Here is a 25,697-nt window from a genome sequence, read left to right as displayed (position 1 = left end):
GGAAAAGCAAAGGGATGGACAGTATTCTAGATCATGAACCTGCGATCCTGACTTCTGGTGCTGTCTATGTAGAGTTTGCACACACTCCATGTGAGCATCTGGGTTTCCCCAGGATTTCCTTCCACATCCCAAGGGTGTGTAATTAGTTGGATAATTGGCCACTGTAAATTCTCCTTGGCATTCAGGTGAGTGCCAGAATCATGGAAATATGAGGGAATAAATTGTACTCAGTGTCAATTGGAGTTTCATGGTTAACATGGATCATTTGGATAAGAGGGCATGTTTGCTTGTTCTACCTCTCTCTCAAAGAAAGCAATAGTTTTCATAAAACAAGAGGTTCTGCAGACACTGGAAATCTGAGCAATTAAGAGACAGTGTGGACAGGCCTTTCTGGTAATATGAGCTAAGCTACCCAGCAACCCCCAACTTAACCGTAACCTAATCACAGGACAATTTACAATGCCCAATTGCAGGTTGTCAAACATCAACTGTTTACTCCCTGCATGTTTTTGTAGAGTGCTGTGCTGTATTCATACTATCAAATGTAAGGCAACGTGGGCCTTTTACTGTTGACATCATTATAAGTAAAGCACTGTGCAAAAGTCTTAAAGCACGTATATATCTAGGATGTCTAAGACTTGCAGAGTATTGTAGTAACTTTATTATATTACTGTACCACTGCCACAAAAAGAAAAACAAATGTCAGCCATATATGAGTGATGATAAACCTGATTCTGATATGGGTCTCTACTGTGGACTGAGAGTGGGAAGGGGACAGGGAGAGGGGAGGGAGTGGGAAGCACCAAAGCACCAGAGAACCATCTGTAATGATCAATAAACCAATTGACCTTGCCTGATGTCTCGGAGTGAGGTGTGTCTGCACCCCTGCCAGCCCCCACCCCAGCACTCCTTCTCTGCCACCTGTCTCACACACTTCCTGTGGTGCTCCACCTTCACCATTCCCAACATCCTCTGCTACCACCAGATTTTGAAACATGCTCTCTGCCCCACGTGACAAATATAGTACTGTGCAAAAGTCTTAGGCACCCTAACTTTATAAATGTGCCTAAGAGTTTTGCACAGTATTTATAAAACATCGAGGGCACAATACAAATGGTTATCAAAGGGAAATAAAAATGTCCTTTAGAAAGTCTATGTTGGGACAATAGAACCAAGAAAATTAATTTCAATGCTTTGAAGTGCATTATTTTTTAAAAGTTTGAATGCAAATATGTAGGTCAGCTTATATAAAAAACATATCTTCCTTTCTAGACCACTGCTTCTTTCAGGAATTGACCACCCAATCTGCGCAATTTCTAAGCCACTTCCATAAGTATCTGCAGACTAGCAGGCCTCAAGGATTTCTCTGTTCCATTAATTTCTCTATTAATATCTTCTTATTCAAACTGAATGCTTCATTTCCTCCTTTTCATTAGATCCAATGTTCCTCAACACTCCGAGAAATTAGTTGATCTTTGTGAAGGCAGGTAGTTGTTCAATTGTTCGGCCATTTTTTGTTCCCCATTATCTCCGATGCAGCTCTGATGATAACCATGAAACTTTAGTGACAACAACTTTGCATTTTACATGCAGGCACCAAATCAGAATCATGGGCATCTTTCTTTTAATGAACAATTTTACAGGAGTTTAGTAATATCTTAAAATGGGAATTAAACTGGTGCATCAGGCATATTCACAAAATTCCTGAACATAGCATTTGTACCCAAAATTTACAACGTTTCAGGTGCTGTGTCTTCATGTACAAATTCAAAGTTCAAAGTACATTTATTATCAAAGTATGCATGCGTTTTACAACCTTGCGATTTGTCTCCATACAGGCAGCCACAAAACAAAGAAATCTAAAAGAAACCATAAAAAAATCTATCAAACACCTAGTGTGCAGAAAGAAAGAAAACAAATCATGCAAACAATAAATGAAAATTGTTTTCAGAACTGAAGTCCACAAAGAGAATCTATCCATAGACCCTTAGCTCAACACAGAGCGGTTGAGGCAAACCGGCTTGACCCTCGCTTTGAACCCTGGTATCCTGACCTTCTCAGTCTGGCCCAGCGCCTAAATCATCATCCAAATAGTCACTTCGGTACGCTCTGGGTCCTGAACCCCACTGCCTTGACTCAGCCATACTCAACCTTTCTGATTCGGCCCAGCACTCAATCAAGTGCAATTCTATTTCAGAAAGAGTGGAATAGATGCTTTTGAAAACTCAATAACCCATATGGCTTTCACCATTAGGCTGAAACACTATCAGCTTTTAAGTAACTTCATTTAGTACCAGTCTCCTCACCAATGCTTGCAGGAATAACACTGCCATGCTACCTCTGATTGATTGCCCTTGATGGAATGCCTGCAAGGGACCAACTCTTCCACCTACCTAGTAGAAATCAGGAAGGCAGTCTGTTAAATCAAAGCAGAGGACATACCCACTCATTTTCCATCTTAATATAATTCAGCTGGGACACCTTCTCTATGTCAGTGTTATCATCTATAGACATTAAAATCAGATGTAACTAGATCCCAATCTATTGTTTAAGAGCCAAGTGAAAAAAAGTTTTAAGTTGCAGAGAAGGTGAGGAAGGGATTGAGAAGATAAAGGAAATATCTATGAAAGAATGAGGATTGGGGGGGAATAGGAATATCTATAAATAATAAGCACACACACAAATACTGGAGGAACTCAGCAGGTCATGCAGCATCTATAGAAATGAATAAACAGTTGACTTTTCAGGCTGAGCTCGTTCTTCTGGTCAGAGAAGGAAGGGGAACAATGCCAGAATAAAAAGATGGGTAGAGGGGAAAGAGGAGAGCTGGAAGGTGATAGGCGAAGCGGAGTAGAAGGGATCTGGGGGAAGTAATAAGCAGCTGAGAATAAGGAAAAGGTCAGAGTGTGGAGTAAAGGAAGGGGGTGGAATTTTTTCACCAGGAGAAATCAATATTCATACCATCATGTTTGAGGGCACTCAGATGGAATATAAGGTGTTGCTCCTCCACCCTGAGGGTGGCCTCAACTTAACACAAGATGCCATGTGCTTGATAGATTAATGGGGGATATCAGGGAGACCTATCTGTGTTGCCTGAAATTGTTTTAATTTTCTGTTCAGTAGTAGCCCAGCATGTTCCAGGATTATCAGTGATTTATCATAAAGCTAAATGGTATTAATTATAGTTAATTTCCATCTTTCATTGATTCTGATGTTTCTCCCACCCCCCACAAGCCTCTGCAAAAAGGTCAACGCAATAAGTAATTTACCTACTCTATATTCATTTGTATCTTCATTATTTATCAACATTTACAAGTTTTGTGTGGTGGGGTGGAGATACCAAAGGAAGTGAAAGGCACTCCATCCCTTCGCTGGCCTGCGGGTCACCCTTGGGCAAGGTGTAGCATCTACTTAGCCCCCTGATCAGGGTCACATGAAGCGTTGGGAGCAGGTGGTGGATGGTCGTATGAGCAGCTGACGCAGATCGCAAGTCCTGGTTATGTGACTCCTTATGCCAGGCAGACAATCTCTGAAGAGTATTGATAATGGCTGGGGTCACCCGTCTTGTAAAGACACTGCCCAGAAGAAGGCAATGGCAAACCACTTGTGTAGAAGAACTTGCCAAGACTAATCATTGTCATGAGACCATGATCACCCACAAAATATGACATGACACATAATGTTGACAATCGCTTAGGACTACCCCATTTCTGTCAGTTATTGCTCATGTTCATATATATAAAACATTAAATTATTATCTGCCAGTGAAACAAAAAGCTAGAATTTCACTAATTTAATGTTAGTGAAATTGAACAAAATTTCAAAGCTCAAAGTACATTTATTTTCAAAGTATCCATATTATAGACAACCTTGAAATTTGAACCACAAAATATGGCATGATTAAACATTACTTTATCTAAATAAAATATTTTACCTGTGGGGACTTGAGATATACTTGTGGTAACCTGAATCATTGTTGATGGCTCAGTTGCAGCTCTGCCTACAGTGGTAGGAGGCACTGTCGTTGGTATAGACACCATGGTGATGGCTGGAAGATCTATGCTAATATCTGAAGTTCTTGTGCTTGTCGGTATCATTGCATTGGTTTGAGTACTTGAGAAGGTTGAGGTCTTTGTGGTGGTTGAAGTTTTTATGCTGGTCCATGTGTTAATGGTAGCTAAAGTCCTTGTCCTGCCTGGTTCAGTTGTTTTAATAACACTAGTTGTAGGTATGGTAATTGTCCATGTTTTGTCTCTTGGTAAAAGACTTGTAAGAAGTGCTGGACTAGACCGTGTTGTGGCAAATTCACTCCTGGTAATATTAATTAATGTTGTCTTTGGTATGTCAGTGGAAACTTGTGAAATCACAGTATAACTTCCAGTATTAGAACCAAATGTCGCAACAACTGGTGTCGATGATGTCCTTACAGCTTCTTCTTTGAGTGATTCTATGGTAGAAAGTGATACGTGTGCATGTGTTGGCTTGGACAGTGTAATTCTGGGCGAATCTGTTCTTCCTTCAGGAGGGCCACTCAGTGGTGTTGTTCTTGCTGCGTGTGTGTCATTGGTCTTTGATTCAACAAAATCGATTTCAGATGAATTAGCTGTTGTAAAGTTAGAATTTAATTCTCTGGAACTGTTCATTAAACTTTGAGAACCTGACCGTGTTGAAGACAATGTAGTTGCAATAAATTTAGTAATATTGTTTATTGTAGAAAAAAATGTAGTATTTAAGAAATTATCTGTAATTCTGGGAACTAAGTGACTTGTTGCAGTGATGGTTTCAGCATGTGAAGTGAAACTTGAGCTATTTGTATAATAATCAATTGGCGGTACAGATGACGTAACAAATGAGCCTTCTTCACTTGAATCATCGGTAACATTATTAAAATCCACATGAATGGATGTTGCAGGTGAAGTTGCTCCATCAGTTTGATTTGTTGCGGTATTTAAGGATCTTTTAGGATTGTTCAATAAGGTGTTTAAAGTAAATCCAGAATTATTCAGTGTAGAACTTACAGAGATGTTAGAATAATTCAGTACAGTACTAGGTGAACTTACATAAGTATTTGGTAAAGACCTTTCAAAAATATTTGATGAAGTACTTAAAGCTCTTCCAGAATTATTTGCTGAGGTATTGGAAGAGCTTTTCAAATAATTTCTTGCTGTCCCTGAAGAACCTTTAGACATGTTTGGATGTCTTTCAGACTCATTTTGGGTATTAATTGAAAACTTTTCAGAACTATTTGGGGAAGCATTTAATCCTTCGGTATCATTTGCTGAAGTATTAAAAAATATAATAGAATCATCCAATGAGGTATTCATAGACCACGAAAGATTATTCGGTGAAGTATTTAAAGATCTCTCAAAATTATTTGCTGTCAAACTTATGGACCTTTTAGAATCATTTGATGAAGTGCTTAAAGACCATTTAGATTTTTTCTGAGAAGTACTTAAGCTTGTTTCAGATACATTTTGCAATGTACTAACCATTTCAGATTCACTTTGATTCTCAAAGCCATTCAAAGTGGTGCCTAGAGAGCTCTCAGAATCACCTTGAGCATGTGTAAAAGGATTTGTAGAAATATTCAATGAAGTATTTGATGAAGTGCTTGAAGAACTTTCGAAAACATTCATAAAAGAACTTTCATAACTCTTAAAATCAGTTAATTTCTCAGGATCAACTGGTGAAGAACTTAAAGATCGCTTGAAATAATTCTGTGATGTACTTAATCTTTTGACATCATTCAGTGTATTAGTTAATGTTTGTTTAACACCATACACAGAAGTACTAAATCTTTCAGGATCCTTTGGTGAACTACTTAATGATCGTTTAAGTGAGGTATTGATTCTTTCAAAATCATTCATTGATGTACTTAATGTTTCAAAGTAATTTGGTGAAGTATTTAATGACTGTTTCAAATCATTCAGTGAAGTACTAAATTTTTCAGGATCTACTGAACGAGTTCTTATCGATTGTTTTGAATCATTCAGTGAAGTACTAAATCTTTCAGGATCTTCTGACTGAGTATTTATCGATTGTTTCAAATCATTCAGTGAAGTACTAAATTTTTCAGGATCTTCTGACTGAGTATTTATCGATTGTTTCAAATCATTCAGTGAAGTACTAAATTTTTCAGGATCTACTGCCTGAGTACTTATCGATTGTTTCAAATCATTCAGTGAAGTACTAAATCTTTCAGGATCTACTGACTGAGTACTTATCGATTGTTTCAAATCATTCAGTGAAGTTCTAAATTTTTCAGGATCTACAGACAAAGTACTTATCGATTGTTTCAAATCATTCAGTGAAGTACTAAATCTTTCAGGATCTACTGACGGAGTACTTATAGATTGTTTCAAATCATTCAGTGAAGTACTAAATCTTTCAAGATCTACTGATGAAGTACTTATCGATTGTTTCAAATCATTCAGTGAAGTACTAAATCTTTCAGGATCTACTGACGGAGTACTTATAGATTGTTTGAATTCATTCAGTGAAGTACTAAATCTTTCAGGATCTACTGAACGAGTACTTATAGATTGTTTCAAATCATTCAGTGAAGTACTAAATCTTTCAGGATCTACTGAATGAGTATTTATCAATTGTTTCAAATCATTCAGTGAAGTACTAAATCTTTCAGGATCTACTGACTGAGTACTTATCGATTGTTTCAAATCATTCAGTGAAGTACTAAATCTTTCAGAATCTACTGACTGAGTATTTATCGATTGTTTCAAATCATTCAGTGAAGTACTAAATCTTTCAGGATCTACTGACGGAGTACTTATCGATTGTTTCAAATCATTCAGTGAAGTACTAAATCTTTCAGGAGCTACTGACTGAGTACTTATCGATTGTTTCAAATCATTCAGTGAAGTTCTAAATTTTTCAGGATCTACAGACAAAGTACTTATCGATTGTTTCAAATCATTCAGTGAAGTACTAAATCTTTCAGGATCTACTGACGGAGTACTTATAGATTGTTTCAAATCATTCAGTGAAGTTCTAAATTTTTCAGGATCTACAGACAAAGTACTTATCGATTGTTTCAAATCATTCAGTGAAGTACTAAATCTTTCAGGATCTACTGATGGAGTACTTATAGATTGTTTCAAATCATTCAGTGAAGTACTAAATCTTTCAAGATCTACTGATGAAGTACTTATCGATTGTTTCAAATCATTCAGTGAAGTACTAAATCTTTCAGGATCTACTGACGGAGTACTTATAGATTGTTTGAATTCATTCAGTGAAGTACTAAATCTTTCAGGATCTACTGAACGAGTACTTATAGATTGTTTCAAATCATTCAGTGAAGTACTAAATGTTTCAGGAGCTACTGACTGAGTACTTATCGATTGTTTCAAATCATTCAGTGAAGCACTAAATTTTTCAGGAGCTACTGACTGAGTACTAATCGATTGTTTCAAATCATTCAGTGAAGAACTAAATCTTTCAGGAGCTACTGAACGAGTACTTATAGATTGTTTCAAATCATTCAGTGAAGAACTAAATCTTTCAGGATCTACTGAACGAGTACTTATCGATTGTTTCAAATCATTCAGTGAAGAACTAAATCTTTCAGGATCTACTGAACGAGTACTTATCGATTGTTTCAAATCATTCAGTGAAGTACTAAATCTTTCAGGAGCTACTGAACGAGTACTTATCGATTGTTTCAAATCATTCAGTGAAGTACTAAATCTTTCAGGAGCTACTGAACGAGTACTTATTGATTGTTTCAAATCATTCAGTGAAGTACTAAATCTTTCAGGAGCTACTGACGGAGTATTTATCGATTGTTTCAAATCATCCAGCAAAGTACTAAATCTTTCAGGGTCTACTGACTGAGTTCTTACCGATTGTTTCAAATCATTCAGTGAAGTACTAAATCTTTCAGGATCAGCTAGTGAACTGGTCAACGATTGTCCAAAACCATCCAGTGATGTACTCAAATTTTCAAAGTCATTTGGTAAAGTGCTTACCGATCTCTTAAAATCATTCCTCAAAGTACTTAATTTCTCAGAGTCATTCAGAGGAGTACTTGAAGATTGTTTCAAATCAGTCAGCAATGAACTTAATCTCTGAAGATTACTTAGTGAAGTACTTAAAGATTTTGTAAACTCAGTTATAGTATTTAATCCTTCAGAGTCATTCGGTATAGTACTTCTTGTTATATATGTTGATGTACTTCTTTCTTCAAAATTATTTGATAAATTATTTAACAAATTTGCCTGTGAAGAACTCAATCCTTCAAATTCAATCAGTGAAGCGTGTACATATGATCTTGTACTATTATTCAATGGCCTATCAGAAGTACTTGGTAAAGTACTGAGTATTTTAGAATCAATTGATGAAATGCTGGAAGCCCTCTCTGAAAAGCTCTTCTCACTACCTAAATACCTACGGGTTCTATTTGACATGGTATTTAGAGGCAGTGTAGCATCATTTAATCCTATATCTGAAGACATGTCAGAAACTCCAGGTGAAGTATTCAAAGATCGTTCAAGATTCCCTGTCCCTGCTTTTCCATCTTCACTTGTCATCTCACTTTCAAGAGGTGATGTAAAGAAGAGATTCTGAGATTCAGATATATAATTTCTTGCAGAAACAAAAAAATTTGCTGACTCAAAGTTACTTGCAATGTTTTCGTCGGGTTCGGAACTTTCAGGTAGATAAATTTGTGAGTTCTTTGTAACTGGTGTAAAGGAAGTTGACATTTCAATTCTTTCCAAAGATATGATATCAGTTGACATCTGCAGATCCAGTTCTCTGGTAGTGGAAATATATGCTACATTATTCTGAGAATCATCTGTCCAGCTTCCAGACACAATGCCACCATGTGGCAGTGTTCTAGTCCTGGAACCTGAAAAAAAAGAGAAAATTTACAGCATCAACCTTTAGCATCTCTTTATTTTGTGTACAGTCAATAGAATAATATAAATATAGGGTCATAGAGTCATAGAAAAGTACAGCATAGAAATAGGCCTTTCAGCCCATCTTGTCCATACTGACTACTTAAACTGCCTATTCCCATTGACCAGCAATGGGACCATATCCCTTCATACCCTACCATCCATGTACCTATCCAACTTCTCATAAATGTTGACATCCAAATCACACTTACCACTTGCACTGACCGCTTATTCCACACTCCTATGACCCTCTGAGTGAAGAAGTTTCCCCTTAAGCTTGTCACCTTTTACCCTTAACCTATGACCTCTAGCTGTAGTCCCACCCATGCTCAGTGGAAAAAGCCTGCTTGCATTTACCCTGTCTGTGCCCCTCATAATTTTGTATACCTCTATCAAGTCTCCTCTCCATCTTCAATGTTCTATTCAATCTTTTCATATAACTCCAGACCCAGCAACATTCTTGTAAATTTTCTCTGTGCTCTTTCAACCTTATCCACATCTTTATGATAATTAAGCATTTCATATTATTGAAAGGGAAGTGCTGTATACTTAATGTGAGATGTCCTTTCCAAGATTTTCAAAGAGGCGCTCTAGAGAGAGTGGGCACACTCGATGTTGATTGGTTAACTAGCACATTCTCCCTGAGGCTCCATGGGGTCTCCCAAGGCACTCCAGTTCCCTCCCACATCCCAAAACCTGAGCGGGAGGGGCATCGGGGAGTTCATAAGCATGTTAAAGAGATTGGGTTGCTGGAAAATGTGAGGGAAGTGGAACTGTCAGAGATGATGTTGACATGATGTGCTGAATGGCCTCCTTTATGTAACAAAAACGTATAACTGTATGACATATAATAAAATTGATGTGTAAGCAGTATATCAATTGTGCACAAATAAACTGTCTAATGCCACTACCAAATAATAGCAAAATAATTTGCTATGCTGAAAACAATTTCTAATTTTCTTGGCAATTTAAAAAGTAATATTACGATTCAAAAACATATGTTATACAAAGACAAAATATTGAAATGCATATTATCTACTCTTTATAATATTTACTCAAATAAATGTCACATTATCAAATAAAATAACTTTTGGTACCTGTCAATTGTTGATTTCCCCAACCTAACAAATGTACAAGTAACACACACAAAACACTGGAGGAACTCAGCATGTCAGGCAGCATCGATGGAAAAAAGTAGACAGTTAACATTTCAACCTGAGAACCTGCATCATGAGTGCTGAAAATTGGTCTCAATCTGAAACATCAACTCTCCATAGATGCTGCCTGACCTGCTGAGTTTCTGCAGCATTTTGTGTGTGTTCCTTTGGACTTCCAGCATCTGCAGATTTTGCTGTGTTTGAAATATGTAAAAGAGCAAATATCTTGGAATCATAAAGTTATCTCATACAGAAACAGCCCTTTGGTCTATGCTGACTAAACTATCAACCTAGGCAAGTCCTATTTTCTTCTAAGGTTGGTTTGAACTCTCTAGTTTATACACTCTGTGATTCTATCACCTTGCTTCATGTATGTAGGTGCTGACATACCTTCAGGCACATTGAATATTGGGACAATGAAAGCACATCTATAAATAAACAAATAGGGTGGTGGGGTGGAGATGTACCTCTACCAAAACAGGTGTAAGGCACTCCTTCCCTCCACTAGCCTGCAGGTCACCTTCGGCAAAGAGTAGTACATGTTTCCCTGCTCCCCACCCCCCCTTCCCGATCAGGGACACGTGAAGCCATGGGAGCAGGCAGTGGACGGTCGTATGAGTAGCTAGCGTAGATGATAAGTCCTGGTTACGCGACCATTAACATCAGGCAAACAACCTCTGAAGATTAATGATGGTTGGGGTCACCTGTCTTCTAAAGACACTGCCGAGAAGAAGGCGATGGCAAACCACTTCTGTAGAAAAATTTGCCAAGAACTATCATGGACAGGGAAAGGCCATGATCATCCATGTCATGTATCATGGCAAATAATGATGATGATCATGGTGATACAGAAAGAAAAAGATTTATTATATATTTTCTTAATTGCATAGTTATAATGAATGGAATATCCTTCTTCTATACCTCAAAAATTCTCAGAAAATCCTTCTTTATTCAACACATATTTGTTACGATCTGGAGCTCAGTGTGTGTCAGTGCAGTGGCAAGAAGGTACTAAAGGAACTGGATGGACATAAAGCAACTTATATCTCCATGTCTCTGCTTTGCAGCTCCACTAAAGAAGCTCCACGCCCATCCTAAAGAAGATTCCCATCTTTGACTCTGTGGTACTCGCCAAGTCTTAGGTGTCTGCAGATCATATCTATTTCAATATGTTTGTTTACGGAGTTTTCAGAAGACAGCCATGCTTTGAAAAATTTTCATGCCTGCTTCATGTTTGCCCGTGCCAGAACTTCTGTGGTGTCCCAGTTGAAATAGTGTCCTTGGCCTTCATGTACCGAGATCACGTCAACCGAAGGGGTAGCCAATCATGACCGAGGCAAGCCAATGGGGGCCTATATAGATACGAGCACTCCCAGAGAGAAACTGCAACAACTGTGCACTAAGGATGTCACCTCAACTGAGGTGATGAAATGTCTGCATGCTAATTGCTAAGCTCAGCAAACAACACAACATCAAACGCCTCAGTCTGAGCTACCAATGTTCACTACCATTTCCACCTCTCTCTGATGAGAACCCTAAACTTTTATTCTGGCTTTTGTCCCTTTCTTTTCCAGCCCCGATGAAGGGTCTTGGCCTGAAATATTGGCTGTTTACTTCCCTCCAAAAATGCTCCCTAACCACAGAGTTCCTCCAGCATTGTGTGTGTGTGTGTGTGTGTGTGTGTGTGTGTGTGTGTGTGTGTGTGTGTGTGTGTGTGTGTGTGTGTTTTTACCTCTTTACACTGTCTACAGATCACTTTAAATTAGTGTGATTCAGTCTTTGAACATTCATTAATATGGATAGGCGCTTTTATGAGAACCTGGCGTGATGAAAAATGTTAACTGAGAAGCCTTTACTGATTCAAAAGCACTTGTACCATCTGTGCATTTTCAGAAGATGGCGCCATAACAGGTCATCCACAACAACAGGCAGGAAACCCTTCCAGTGGACTGTTTTGAAAACTTACTGCGGATGTGGTAATTAGGGGTGGAGAACAATTGGCAGCAATAGGGGGTCTGGGTTAACAAAAGCTTCAGCACTAAATATGGAGGTTACATAGTGCAAAGGGATTTGAGGTTTCCTTCCTATGATTAAGTCCTAAAGACAGTGATGAAAAGTCTTCACAAAAAATACATTCCTCTCATATTTCAGACAAACTGAGCGAGAGAGAAGCTGTTCCTATTTACGGTTTTTACATTTCTCATTGTAAAGTTATAAGCATATTTATAAGAATTGCATGCCCCTCAGTCTCAAATTTCTAGGCATACTTTCTTATGACTTCCTGTTTTGATATTTGTCTTCAGGCAAAGTCACTACAACTTCCCTGATTGTCAGTGATTGTAATTCTCCTCAAAGGCCATTATTAAAAACTGCAGCTAAGAATCAGTTTACAACACCTTACCACTTTGTGCAAGTCATTTTTATCTAAAATATGATCACATTTGTAAGACTTTATTATCAGAAGAAAACCATGTTTCTAAATTCTCATGCCTGCTTTGTGTTTGCCTGTGACGGAACTCCCACAGTATCCCAATTAAGGTGTTTTCCTTCTTGGTCTTCATGTACCGGGATCAGCGACAGTGAACAGTGGCATGAGAATTTTTAGAAGCATGCTTCTCTTCTGATAACTCCATAAGCAAACATATTGGAATAGGCACTATCTATGAACCCGAATGGTCAAAGAAACACAAGCCAATAGAATTCAAAGGTCAACTAAAAGAATAGCCAATCAGGACCAAGGCAAGTGAACAGAGGGCTATATAAACTGTGTCAAGTGATTTTGCTAACCACTATGCGACCGAGCCAGCCCAAGGGTTTGACTCAAGATCCTGCCATGCTGAAAATAATCTTTAAATTTGGGTTAACAACTTCTGCAATAAACAGCAATGTGTGAAAACACACCAGTTTTCAGCCAGTGCTCTGTGTTTGATATAATCTGATTATCAACATGCAGCTACTAGCTACTAAGCTTTTCATTGTCCTCGGAAGGAATCGTGCAAGAAATAGTATTCAATAGAACTTACCGTGCACCAGCAGGAAGACTGCAGCAACACAGGCAAGGACCTTGTGCAGAGCTGCACTGCCCACAAACAACATTCTGGCATCTATCTAGAGCAGGGGTTGCCAACCTTTTTTATGCCATGAAGCCCAACCATTAACCAAGATGTCTGCAGACCCCAGGTTAGGAACCCCTGAGTGGAAAGTAATGCTGGTGCTGGGCTGACAACCGTGCCTTGGGAGAAAGTTTAAAAACAAGTCAACACTCTGCAATGATAATATGATATTTAAAACCATAAGATATAGGAGCAGAATTAGGCATTTGTCCCACTGCTCCTCCATTTCATCGTGGCTGATCCATTTCCCTCTCAGCCCCAATCTCCTGCCTTCTCCCCATATCCCTTCATGAGCTGACTAATCAACAATCCGTCAACCTCTGCCTTAAATATACATAAAGACTTGGTCTCTACAGCTGGCTGTGGCAAAGAATTTCAGATTCACCACTCTCTGTTCAAAATGGATATCCCTCTATTCAGTTTGCATCCTCATAGAGGATTATCGAGAACTAACATACTCACTCTGTTTCTTTAGTCACATCATAGTTCTGATGACACACATTTGTCAACATTCAAAATAAATTTATTATCAAAGTACATATAAGTCACCATATACATAAGAACATAAGAAATAGGAGCTGGAGTAGGCCATCCGGCCCATTGAACCTGCCCCACCATTCATCAAGATCGTGGCTGATCTGTCTGTAAACTCAGCTACATCTACTTGCCTTTTCCCCACAACCTTTAAATCCCCTACTATGTAAATACCTATCTAACTGTTTCTTAAATATATATATAGTGAGGAAGCCACAACTGCTTCCCTGGGCAGAGAATTCCATAGATTCACCACTCTCTGGGAAAAACAGTTTCTCCTCATCTCCGTCCTAAATCTTCTCCCCTGAATCTTGAGGCAATGTTCCCTAGTTCTAGTCTCACCTACCAATGGAAACAACTTTCCTACTTCTATCTTATCTATCCCATACAAAATTTTGTATATTTCTATAAGATCCCCTCTCATTCTTCTGAATTCCAGAGTACAGTCCCAGGCGACTCAATCTCTCCTCATAGGTGGTCTGAGTCCTGACACTCCTGTACCTTCTGATGGCAGAAGGGAGAAGAGAACATGACCCGAGAGGAGGAGATTCCTGCTGATGGATGTGGCTTTTCTGCGACAAAGATTCATTGGAGAGTGGTACCCATGATGGACTGGGTCATATCTGTAAATTTCTGAAGGACTTTCCACTCAAGAGCATTGGTGGTCCCACATCAAGCTGTCATGCAGCCAGTCAAAATGCATCCCACCGCACATCTATAGAAGTTTGTCAACATTTTAGACGTCATGCCAAATATTTGCAAACTCCTAAGAAAGAAAAGGCACTGCTGTGCTTTCTTCATAATTGCACTTAAGTGCTGGGCTCAGAACAGGTATTCCAAAATAATAAAACTGTGGAACTTAAAGTTGCTGACCCTCTCCACTTCTGATTCTCCGATGAGGACTGCCTCAGGGACCTATAGTTTCCTCTTCTTGAAGCCTATAATCAGTTTCTTGGTCTCACTAACATTAAGACAGAGGTAGTTGTTTTTGCACTTTTCAGTCTCCCTCCTGTACGGTGATTTATAACAATCCTTTGATTCGAACAATCACAGCCGTGATGTCAGCAAAATTAAATATGTACACCTGAGCTGATGGAGATTGACGTACACCTGTGCTGAAGGAGATTGTGGTGTACCTGTGCTGATGGAGATTGAGGTGTACCTGTGCTGTAGGAGATTGAGGAGTACCTGTGCTGATGGAGATTGTGATACACCTGTGCTGATGGAGATAGTGGCACACCTGTGCTGATGGAGATCAAGGTGTACCTGTGCTGATGGAGATTAAGGTGCACCTGTGCTGATGGAGATTCAGCTGTACCTGTGCTGATGGAGATTGAGCTGTACCTGTGCTGATGCAGATTGTGGTGTACCTGTGCTGATGGAGATTGTGGTACACCTATGCTGGTGGAGATTGTGATACACCTGTGCTGATGGAGATTGTGGTGTACCTGTGCTGATGGAGAGTGAGGTGTGCCTGTGCTAATGGAAGTTGTGGTGTACCTGTGCTGATGGTGAATCTGATGTACCTGTGCTGATGGAGATTGTGGTGTACCTGTGCTGATGGAGATTGTGATACACCTGTGCTGATAGAGATTGTGGTGTACCTGTGCTGATGGGGATTGTGGTGTACCTGTGCTGATGGAGATTGTGGTGTACCTGTGCTGATGGAGATTGTGATACACCTGTGCTGATGGAGATTGTGGTACATCTGTGCTGATGGAGATTGTGATACACCTGTGCTGATGGAGATTGTGGTGTACCTGTGCTGATGGAGATTGCGGTGTACCTGTGCTGATGGAGATTGTGGTGTACCTGCGCTGATGGAGATTGAGGTGTACCTGTGCTGATGGAGATTCTTCTGTTCCTGTGCTGCAGGAGATCGAGGTGTACCTGTGCTGATGGAGATTGTGGTACACCTGTGCTGATGGAGATTGTGATTCACCTGTGCTGATAGAGATTGTGGTGTACCTGTGCTGATGGGGATTGTGGCGTACCTGTGCTGATGGGGATTGTGGTGTACCTGTTCTGATGGAGATTGTGATACACCTGTGCTGATAGAGATTGTGGTGTACCTGTGCTGATGGGGATTGTGGTGTACCTGTGCTGATGGGGATTGTGGTACACCTGTGCTGACGGAGATTCAGGTGTACCTTTGCTGATGGAGATTGAGGTGTACCTGTGCTGATGGAGATTGAGGTGTACCTGTGTTGATGGAGATTGTGGTGTACCTGTGCTGATGGAGATTGAAGTGTACCTGTGCTAATGGAGATTGTGGTACACCTGTGCTGACGGAGATTCAGGTGTACCTTTGCTGATGGAGATTGAGGTGTACCTGTGCTGATGCAGATTATGGTGTACCTGTGCTGATGCAGATTGTGGTGTACCTGTGCTGATGGAGATTAAGGTGTACCTGTTCTAATGGAGATTGTGATACACCTGTGCTGATGGAGATTAAAGTGTACCTGTGCTGATGGAGATTGTGGTGTACCTGTGCTGATGGAGATTGAGATACACCTGTGCTGATGGAGATTGAGGTACACCTGTGCTAAAGTAGATTGAGGTGTACCTGTGCTGATGTTGATTATGATGTACCTGTGCTTATGTTGATTATGGTGTACCTGTGCTGATGGAGATTGAGGTGTACCTGTGCTGATGGAGATTGTGATACACCTGTGCTGATGGAGATTGAGGTGTACCTGTGCTGAGGGAGATTGTGGTGTACCTGTGCTGAGGGAGATTGTGGTGTACCTGTGATGATGGAGATTGAGGTGTGCCTGTGCAAATGGAAGTTGTGGTGTACCTGTGCTGATGGAGATTGAGGTGTACCTGTGATGATGGAGATTGTGGTGCACCTCTTCTGATGGAGATTGTGGTGTACCTGTGCTGATGGTGAATCTGATGTACCTGTGCTGACGTAGATTGTGGTGTACCTGTGTTGATGGAGATTGTGGTGTACCTGTGTTGATGGAGATTGTGGTGTACCTGTGCTGATGGAGATTGAGGTGTACTTGTGCTGATGGGGATTGTGATCTACCTGTGCTGATACAGATTGTGGTGTACCTGTGCTGATGTTGATTATGATGTACCTGTGCTGATGGTGAATCTGATGTACCTGCGCTGATGGAGATTTTTGTGTTCCTGTGCTGCAGGAGATCGAGGTGTACCTGTGCTGACGTAGATTGTGGTGTACCTGTGCTGACGTAGATTGTGGTGTACCTGTGCTGATGGAGATTGAGGTGTACCTGTGCTGATGGAGATTAAGGTGTACCTGTGCTGATGCAGATTGTGGTGTACCTGTGCTGATGGAGATTGAGGTGTACCTGTGCTGATGCAGATTATGGTGTACCTGTGCTGATGGAGATTGTGGTGTATCTGTGCTGATGGAGATTGTGGTGTATCTGTGCTGATGGAGATTAAGGTGTACCTGTGCTGATGCAGATCGAGGTGTACCTGTGCTAATGGAGATTGTGGTGTACCTGTGCTGATGGAGATTAAGCTGTACCTGTGCTGATGGAGATTGTGGTGTATCTGTGCTGATGGAGATTGAGATACACCTGTGCTGATGGGGATTGTGGTACACCTGTGCTGATGTTGATTATGGTGTACCTGTGCTGATGGAGATTGAGGTGTACCTGTGCTGATGGAGATTGAGATACACCTGTGCTGATGGAGATTGAGGTACACCTGTGCTAAAGTAGATTGAGGTGTACCTGTGCTGATGTTGATTATGATGTACCTGTGCTTATGTTGATTATGGTGTTCCTGTGCTGATGGAGATTGAGGTGTACCTGTGCTGATGGAGATTGTGATACACCTGTGCTGATGAAGATTGTGGTGTACCTGTGCTGATGGAGATTGTGGTACACCTGTGCTGATGGAGATTGTGATACACCTGTGCTGATGAAGATTGTGGTGTACCTGTGCTGATGGAGATTGTGGTACACCTGTGCTGATGGAGATTGTGGTACACCTGTGCTGACGGAGATTCAGCTGTACCTTTGCTGATGGATATTGTGGTGTACCTGTGCTGATGGATATTGAGGTGTACCTGTGCTGATGCAGATTGTGGTGTACCTGTGCTGATGGAGATTGAGGTACACCTGTGCTAAAGTAGATTGAGGTGTACCTGTGCTGATGTTGATTATGATGTACCTGTGCTTATGTTGATTATGGTGTACCTGTACTGATGGAGATTGAGGTGTACCTGTGCTGATGGAGATTGTGATACACCTGTGCTGATGGAGATTGAGGTGTACCTGTGCTGAGGGAGATTGTGGTGTACCTGTGCTGAGGGAGATTGTGGTGTACCTGTGATGATGGAGATTGAGGTGTGCCTGTGCAAATGGAAGTTGTGGTGTACCTGTGCTGATGGAGATTGAGGTGTACCTGTGATGATGGAGATTGTGGTGCACCTCTTCTGATGGAGATTGTGGTGTACCTGTGCTGATGGTGAATCTGATGTACCTGTGCTGACGTAGATTGTGGTGTACCTGTGTTGATGGAGATTGTGGTGTACCTGTGTTGATGGAGATTGTGGTGTACCTGTGCTGATGGAGATTGAGGTGTACTTGTGCTGATGGGGATTGTGATCTACCTGTGCTGATACAGATTGTGGTGTACCTGTGCTGATGTTGATTATGATGTACCTGTGCTGATGGTGAATCTGATGTACCTGCGCTGATGGAGATTTTTGTGTTCCTGTGCTGCAGGAGATCGAGGTGTACCTGTGCTGACGTAGATTGTGGTGTACCTGTGCTGACGTAGATTGTGGTGTACCTGTGCTGATGGAGATTGAGGTGTACCTGTGCTGATGGAGATTAAGGTGTACCTGTGCTGATGCAGATTGTGGTGTACCTGTGCTGATGGAGATTGAGGTGTACCTGTGCTGATGCAGATTATGGTGTACCTGTGCTGATGGAGATTGTGGTGTATCTGTGCTGATGGAGATTGTGGTGTATCTGTGCTGATGGAGATTAAGGTGTACCTGTGCTGATGCAGATCGAGGTGTACCTGTGCTAATGGAGATTGTGGTGTACCTGTGCTGATGGAGATTAAGCTGTACCTGTGCTGATGGAGATTGTGGTGTATCTGTGCTGATGGAGATTGAGATACACCTGTGCTGATGGGGATTGTGGTACACCTGTGCTGATGTTGATTATGGTGTACCTGTGCTGATGGAGATTGAGGTGTACCTGTGCTGATGGAGATTGAGATACACCTGTGCTGATGGAGATTGAGGTACACCTGTGCTAAAGTAGATTGAGGTGTACCTGTGCTGATGTTGATTATGATGTACCTGTGCTTATGTTGATTATGGTGTTCCTGTGCTGATGGAGATTGAGGTGTACCTGTGCTGATGGAGATTGTGATACACCTGTGCTGATGAAGATTGTGGTGTACCTGTGCTGATGGAGATTGTGGTACACCTGTGCTGATGGAGATTGTGATACACCTGTGCTGATGAAGATTGTGGTGTACCTGTGCTGATGGAGATTGTGGTACACCTGTGCTGATGGAGATTGTGGTACACCTGTGCTGACGGAGATTCAGCTGTACCTGTGTTGATGGAGATTGTGGTGTACCTGTGTTGATGGAGATTGTGGTGTACCTGTGCTGATGGAGATTGAGGTGTACTTGTGCTGATGGGGATTGTGATCTACCTGTGCTGATACAGATTGTGGTGTACCTGTGCTGATGTTGATTATGATGTACCTGTGCTGATGGTGAATCTGATGTACCTGCGCTGATGGAGATTTTTGTGTTCCTGTGCTGCAGGAGATCGAGGTGTACCTGTGCTGACGTAGATTGTGGTGTACCTGTGCTGACGTAGATTGTGGTGTACCTGTGCTGATGGAGATTGAGGTGTACCTGTGCTGATGGAGATTAAGGTGTACCTGTGCTGATGCAGATTGTGGTGTACCTGTGCTGATGGAGATTGAGGTGTACCTGTGCTGATGCAGATTATGGTGTACCTGTGCTGATGGAGATTGTGGTGTATCTGTGCTGATGGAGATTGTGGTGTATCTGTGCTGATGGAGATTAAGGTGTACCTGTGCTGATGCAGATCGAGGTGTACCTGTGCTAATGGAGATTGTGGTGTACCTGTGCTGATGGAGATTAAGCTGTACCTGTGCTGATGGAGATTGTGGTGTATCTGTGCTGATGGAGATTGAGATACACCTGTGCTGATGGGGATTGTGGTACACCTGTGCTGATGTTGATTATGGTGTACCTGTGCTGATGGAGATTGAGGTGTACCTGTGCTGATGGAGATTGAGATACACCTGTGCTGATGGAGATTGAGGTACACCTGTGCTAAAGTAGATTGAGGTGTACCTGTGCTGATGTTGATTATGATGTACCTGTGCTTATGTTGATTATGGTGTTCCTGTGCTGATGGAGATTGAGGTGTACCTGTGCTGATGGAGATTGTGATACACCTGTGCTGATGAAGATTGTGGTGTACCTGTGCTGATGGAGATTGTGGTACACCTGTGCTGATGGAGATTGTGATACACCTGTGCTGATGAAGATTGTGGTGTACCTGTGCTGATGGAGATTGTGGTACACCTGTGCTGATGGAGATTGTGGTACACCTGTGCTGACGGAGATTCAGCTGTACCTTTGCTGATGGATATTGTGGTGTACCTGTGCTGATGGATATTGAGGTGTACCTGTGCTGATGCAGATTGTGGTGTACCTGTGCTGATGGAGATTGAGGTACACCTGTGCTAAAGTAGATTGAGGTGTACCTGTGCTGATGTTGATTATGATGTACCTGTGCTTATGTTGATTATGGTGTACCTGTACTGATGGAGATTGAGGTGTACCTGTGCTGATGGAGATTGTGATACACCTGTGCTGATGGAGATTGAGGTGTACCTGTGCTGAGGGAGATTGTGGTGTACCTGTGCTGAGGGAGATTGTGGTGTACCTGTGATGATGGAGATTGAGGTGTGCCTGTGCAAATGGAAGTTGTGGTGTACCTGTGCTGATGGAGATTGAGGTGTACCTGTGATGATGGAGATTGTGGTGCACCTCTTCTGATGGAGATTGTGGTGTACCTGTGCTGATGGTGAATCTGATGTACCTGTGCTGACGTAGATTGTGGTGTACCTGTGTTGATGGAGATTGTGGTGTACCTGTGTTGATGGAGATTGTGGTGTACCTGTGCTGATGGAGATTGAGGTGTACTTGTGCTGATGGGGATTGTGATCTACCTGTGCTGATACAGATTGTGGTGTACCTGTGCTGATGTTGATTATGATGTACCTGTGCTGATGGTGAATCTGATGTACCTGCGCTGATGGAGATTTTTGTGTTCCTGTGCTGCAGGAGATCGAGGTGTACCTGTGCTGACGTAGATTGTGGTGTACCTGTGCTGACGTAGATTGTGGTGTACCTGTGCTGATGGAGATTGAGGTGTACCTGTGCTGATGGAGATTAAGGTGTACCTGTGCTGATGCAGATTGTGGTGTACCTGTGCTGATGGAGATTGAGGTGTACCTGTGCTGATGCAGATTATGGTGTACCTGTGCTGATGGAGATTGTGGTGTATCTGTGCTGATGGAGATTGTGGTGTATCTGTGCTGATGGAGATTAAGGTGTACCTGTGCTGATGCAGATCGAGGTGTACCTGTGCTAATGGAGATTGTGGTGTACCTGTGCTGATGGAGATTAAGCTGTACCTGTGCTGATGGAGATTGTGGTGTATCTGTGCTGATGGAGATTGAGATACACCTGTGCTGATGGGGATTGTGGTACACCTGTGCTGATGTTGATTATGATGTACCTGTGCTTATGTTGATTATGGTGTTCCTGTGCTGATGGAGATTGAGGTGTACCTGTGCTGATGGAGATTGTGATACACCTGTGCTGATGAAGATTGTGGTGTACCTGTGCTGATGGAGATTGTGGTACACCTGTGCTGATGGAGATTGTGATACACCTGTGCTGATGAAGATTGTGGTGTACCTGTGCTGATGGAGATTGTGGTACACCTGTGCTGATGGAGATTGTGGTACACCTGTGCTGACGGAGATTCAGCTGTACCTTTGCTGATGGATATTGTGGTGTACCTGTGCTGATGGATATTGAGGTGTACCTGTGCTGATGCAGATTGTGGTGTACCTGTGCTGATGCAGATTGTGGTGTACCTGTGCTGATGGAGATTAAGGTGTACCTGTTCTAATGGAGATTGTGGTGTACCTGTGCTGATGGAGATTGTGGTACACCTATGCTGATGGAGATTGAGATACAGCTGTGCTGATGGAGATTGAGGTACACCTGTGCTAAAGTAGATTGTGGTGTACCTGTGCTGATGTTGATTATGGTGTACCTGTGCTGATGGAGATTGAGGTGTACCTGTGCTGATGGAGATTGAGGTGTACCTGTGCTGATGGAGATTGTGGTGTATCTGTGGTGATGGAGATTGTGGTGTACCTGTGCTGATGGAGATTGAGGTGTACCTGTGCTGATGGAGACTGTGGTGTACCTGTGATGATGGAGATTGAGGTGTACCTGTGCTGATGGAGATTGTGGTGTATCTGTGGTGATGGAGATTGTGGTGTACCTGTGCTGATGGAGATTGAGGTGTACCTGTGCTGATGGAGACTGTGGTGTACCTGTGATGATGGAGATTGAGGTGTACCTGTGCTGATGGAGACTGTGGTGTACCTGTGATGATGGAGATTGAGGTGTACCTGTGTTGATGGAGACTGAGGTGTACCTGTGCTGAGGGAGATTGAGGTGTGCCTGTGCAAATGGAAGTTGTAGTGTACCTGTGCTGATGGAGATTATGGTGTACCTGTGCTGATGCAGATTGTGGTGTACCTGTGCTGATGGAGATTGTGGTGTACTTGTGCTGATGGAGATTGAGGTGTACCTGTGCTGATGGAGATTGTGGTGTACTTGTGCTGATGGAGATTGAGGTGTACCTGTGCTGATGGAGATTGTGGTGTATCTGTGCTGATGGAGATTGAGGTGTACCTGTGCTGATGGAGATTGTGGTGTACCTGTGCTGATGGAGATTGTGATACACCTGTGCTGATGGAGATTGAGGTGTACTTGTGCTGATGGAGATTGAGGTGTACCTGTGTTGATGGAGACTGAGGTGTACCTGTGCTGAGGGAGATTGAGGTGTGCCTGTGCAAATGGAAGTTGTGGTGTACCTGTGCTGATGGAGATTGAGGTGTACCTGTGTTGATGGAGATTGTGGTGTACCTGTGCTGATGGAGATTGAAGTGTACCTGTGCTGATGGAGATTAAGCTGTACCTGTGCTGATGGAGATTGTGGTGTATCTGTGCTGATGCAGATTATGGTGTACCTGTGCTAATGGAGATTGTGGTGTACCTGTGCTGATGGAGATTAAGCTGTACCTGTGCTGATGGAGATTGTGGTGTATCTGTGCTGATGGAGATTGTGATACACCTGTGCTGATGGAGATTGTGGTGTACCTGTGCTGATGGAGATTGAGATACACCTGTGCTGATGGAGATTGAGGTACACCTGTGCTAAAGTAGATTGAGGTGTACCTGTGCTGATGTTGATTATGGTGTACCTGTGCTGATGGAGATTGTGGTACACCTGTGCTGATGGAGATTGTGGTGTATCTGTGGTGATGGAGATTGAGGTGTACCTGTGCTAATGGAGATTGAAGTGTAGCTGTTCTGATGCAGACTGTGGTGTTCCTGTGCTGATGGAGACTGTGGTGTACCTGTTCTTATAGAGATTGTGGTGTACCTGGCTGATGGAGATTGAGGTGTACCTGTTCTGATGCAGACTGTGGTGTTCCTGTGCTAATGGAGACTGTGGTGTACCTGTTCTTATAGAGATTGTGGTGTACCTGTGCTGATGGAGATTGAGGTGTACCTATGCTGATGAAGATTGTGGTGTACCTGTGCTGATGGAGATTGAGGTGTACCTATGCTGATGAAGATTGAGGTGTACCTGTGCTGATGGAGACTGTGGTGTACCTATGCTGATGGAGATTGTGGTGTTCCTGTGCTGATGGAGATTGTGGGGAACCTGTGCTGATGGAGACTGTGGTGTTCCTGTGCTGATGGAGATTGTGGGGAACCTGTGCTGATGGAGACTGTGGTGTTCCTGTGCTGATGGAGACTGTGGTGTTCCTGTGCTGATGGAGATTGTGGGGAACCTGTGCTGATGGAGACTGTGGTGTTCCTGTGCTGATGGAGACTGTGTTACACCTGTGCTGCAGGAGTTTGTGATGATTGCTTCATGTTTTGATGGTTAAAGAGAGCAAAGAGCGCATTGAGATAATCTGGAAGCTGTGCTTACTGAGTTGTAGGTTTTGAAATTAATGCCAGTTAATTGGAGTCCTTAAGCTTTAGTTTACATATACGTAACTAAATTTTTGCAATTGGGTAATATGTCAAAGTTACGAATCCTTAGAAGTATAAAGCTGCAGTGGCTGACAGCTTATGCACAATCTGAAGCACCATTGTAAATTCAGCAGTTTCTGGCAGACCAGTGAACGCCGGAACTAAATTGTCAGATATATGGCACACTACCAGCTCACCTTCCCCTCAGACACACAGGCCCACATACTCAAAATACCTTTCACTTACTATACTTTAATAAAGTATTGCTTTTTTAAAATATTACATTGGGTGTCTGGGTGAAGATACGTTTCTACCAAAGGAAGTGTGTGGCACTCCTTCCCTCCACTGGCCTGCAGGTTGCCCTGTAGCACCTGCTTAGCCCCCGATCAGGGTTACGTGAATCCATGGTAGCAGGTGGTGGATGGTCGTATGAACTTATCACAAGTCCTGGTTATGCGATCACTGATGCCAGGCAGACAATCCTTGAAGAGTATTGATAATGCCTGGAGTCACCCGTCTTGTAAAGACACTGCTCAGAAGAAGGCAATGGCAAATCACTTCTATAGAAAAATTTGCCAAGAACAATCATGGTCAAAGACCATGATCGCCAATGTCATGTGATATTCCACATAACGAACCAACAAAAATATTACAGTTTCCTAGTCATGAGGATTGCAGAGGGAATAACACAACCTGCAATCCAAGAGATCACTGAAGTTCCATTTCTCCTTCTCAAGATCATCTGGAAAAGGGCAATAAATGGCTGTATTACCACGTATCGATATCCCCAGAATGAAGATTGCAAAAAAACTCCTTATTGATTCTTTTGCATCCTGGTTGGTAGGTGAATTGCTCATTGTTGATTGTCCTGTGATTAGGTTATGGTTAAAACAGGGGACTGCCAGCTGGTGGTGTAGTGGCATCTGCACCAAACTAGGAAGCGAGTGGTCTCAGGTTCGAATCTGGCTGGCTCCTTCTGCACTTTCCATCCATGCTAGGGTGAGCGTCAAGCTAGCAACCCGGCCTCTTAAAAAACAGACAAAAATACCAAAGAAATTACAAGGTTGCTGCCAGATGCTTCACTAGGCATGGAAAGGAACAACAAATTGGGGGTTTGCTGAGCAGTGCAGCTCGAAGGACTGGAAGACAATAGACAATAGACAATAGGTGCAGAAGTAGACCCTTCGGCCCCTCGAGTCTGCACCGCCATTCTGAGATCATGGCTGAGAAGGGCCTAACCTGCAATGTATCTCAATAAATAAATAAAATTCTTATGCATTACTATTGCATTATAAAAAGAAGTACAGTCCATATTTCATCTGCCACATCGCTGAGGGGGAATATGGTGCTGAATTATTGTATCACAGCCACAGAGACAATCAGTTCAAACCACAAATCCATTCATGCCAAAATTATTATTGCATGTGTATGGAGCATATGGCTCACTCCGTATTGAAATAGATTTATTCAGTCGTGATTATCCCTCTGGAGTACTTGTCTAACATTATAAATATTCTAGAAAACCTTTTCCAGAATTGGAATTACAAAATTCTCTCCATGAAAAGTTAAAAAATGTAATAAGAAATAATAATTATTGATGAATAAACAAGAAATGATTAAATAAATCATTA

At 42.0% G+C, this 25,697-nt stretch overlaps 2 protein-coding genes across 2 annotated transcripts in view; both read right to left on the bottom strand.

Annotated features, from left to right (window-relative positions):
* The window catches only part of heg1 (heart development protein with EGF-like domains 1), a 65,858-nt gene extending 59,379 nt beyond the window's left edge, over nt 1–6,479 (bottom strand). Inside the window, exon 1 of the mRNA XM_059966366.1 lies at nt 3,935–6,479. Coding sequence (XP_059822349.1) covers nt 3,935–5,867 — 1,933 coding nt within the window. The 5' untranslated portion in view covers nt 5,868–6,479. The remainder of the gene's footprint in view (nt 1–3,934) is intronic.
* A 518-nt stretch (nt 6,480–6,997) lies between these two features.
* Nucleotides 6,998–25,697, bottom strand: part of LOC132392422 (uncharacterized) — a 61,818-nt gene continuing 43,118 nt past the window's right edge. Inside the window, exons 2-3 of the mRNA XM_059966247.1 lie at nt 7,103–8,869; nt 6,998–7,008 (exon numbers count right to left, since the gene is read on the bottom strand). Coding sequence (XP_059822230.1) covers nt 6,998–7,008; nt 7,103–8,869 — 1,778 coding nt within the window. The remainder of the gene's footprint in view (nt 7,009–7,102; nt 8,870–25,697) is intronic.

This window comes from Hypanus sabinus, chromosome 4 (genome assembly GCF_030144855.1).
Source record: "Hypanus sabinus isolate sHypSab1 chromosome 4, sHypSab1.hap1, whole genome shotgun sequence".
Lineage (NCBI taxonomy): Eukaryota > Metazoa > Chordata > Chondrichthyes > Myliobatiformes > Dasyatidae > Hypanus > Hypanus sabinus.
The sequence above is the reverse complement of the archived record's forward strand: the minus strand, read 5'-3'. Positions and strand labels throughout refer to the sequence as shown.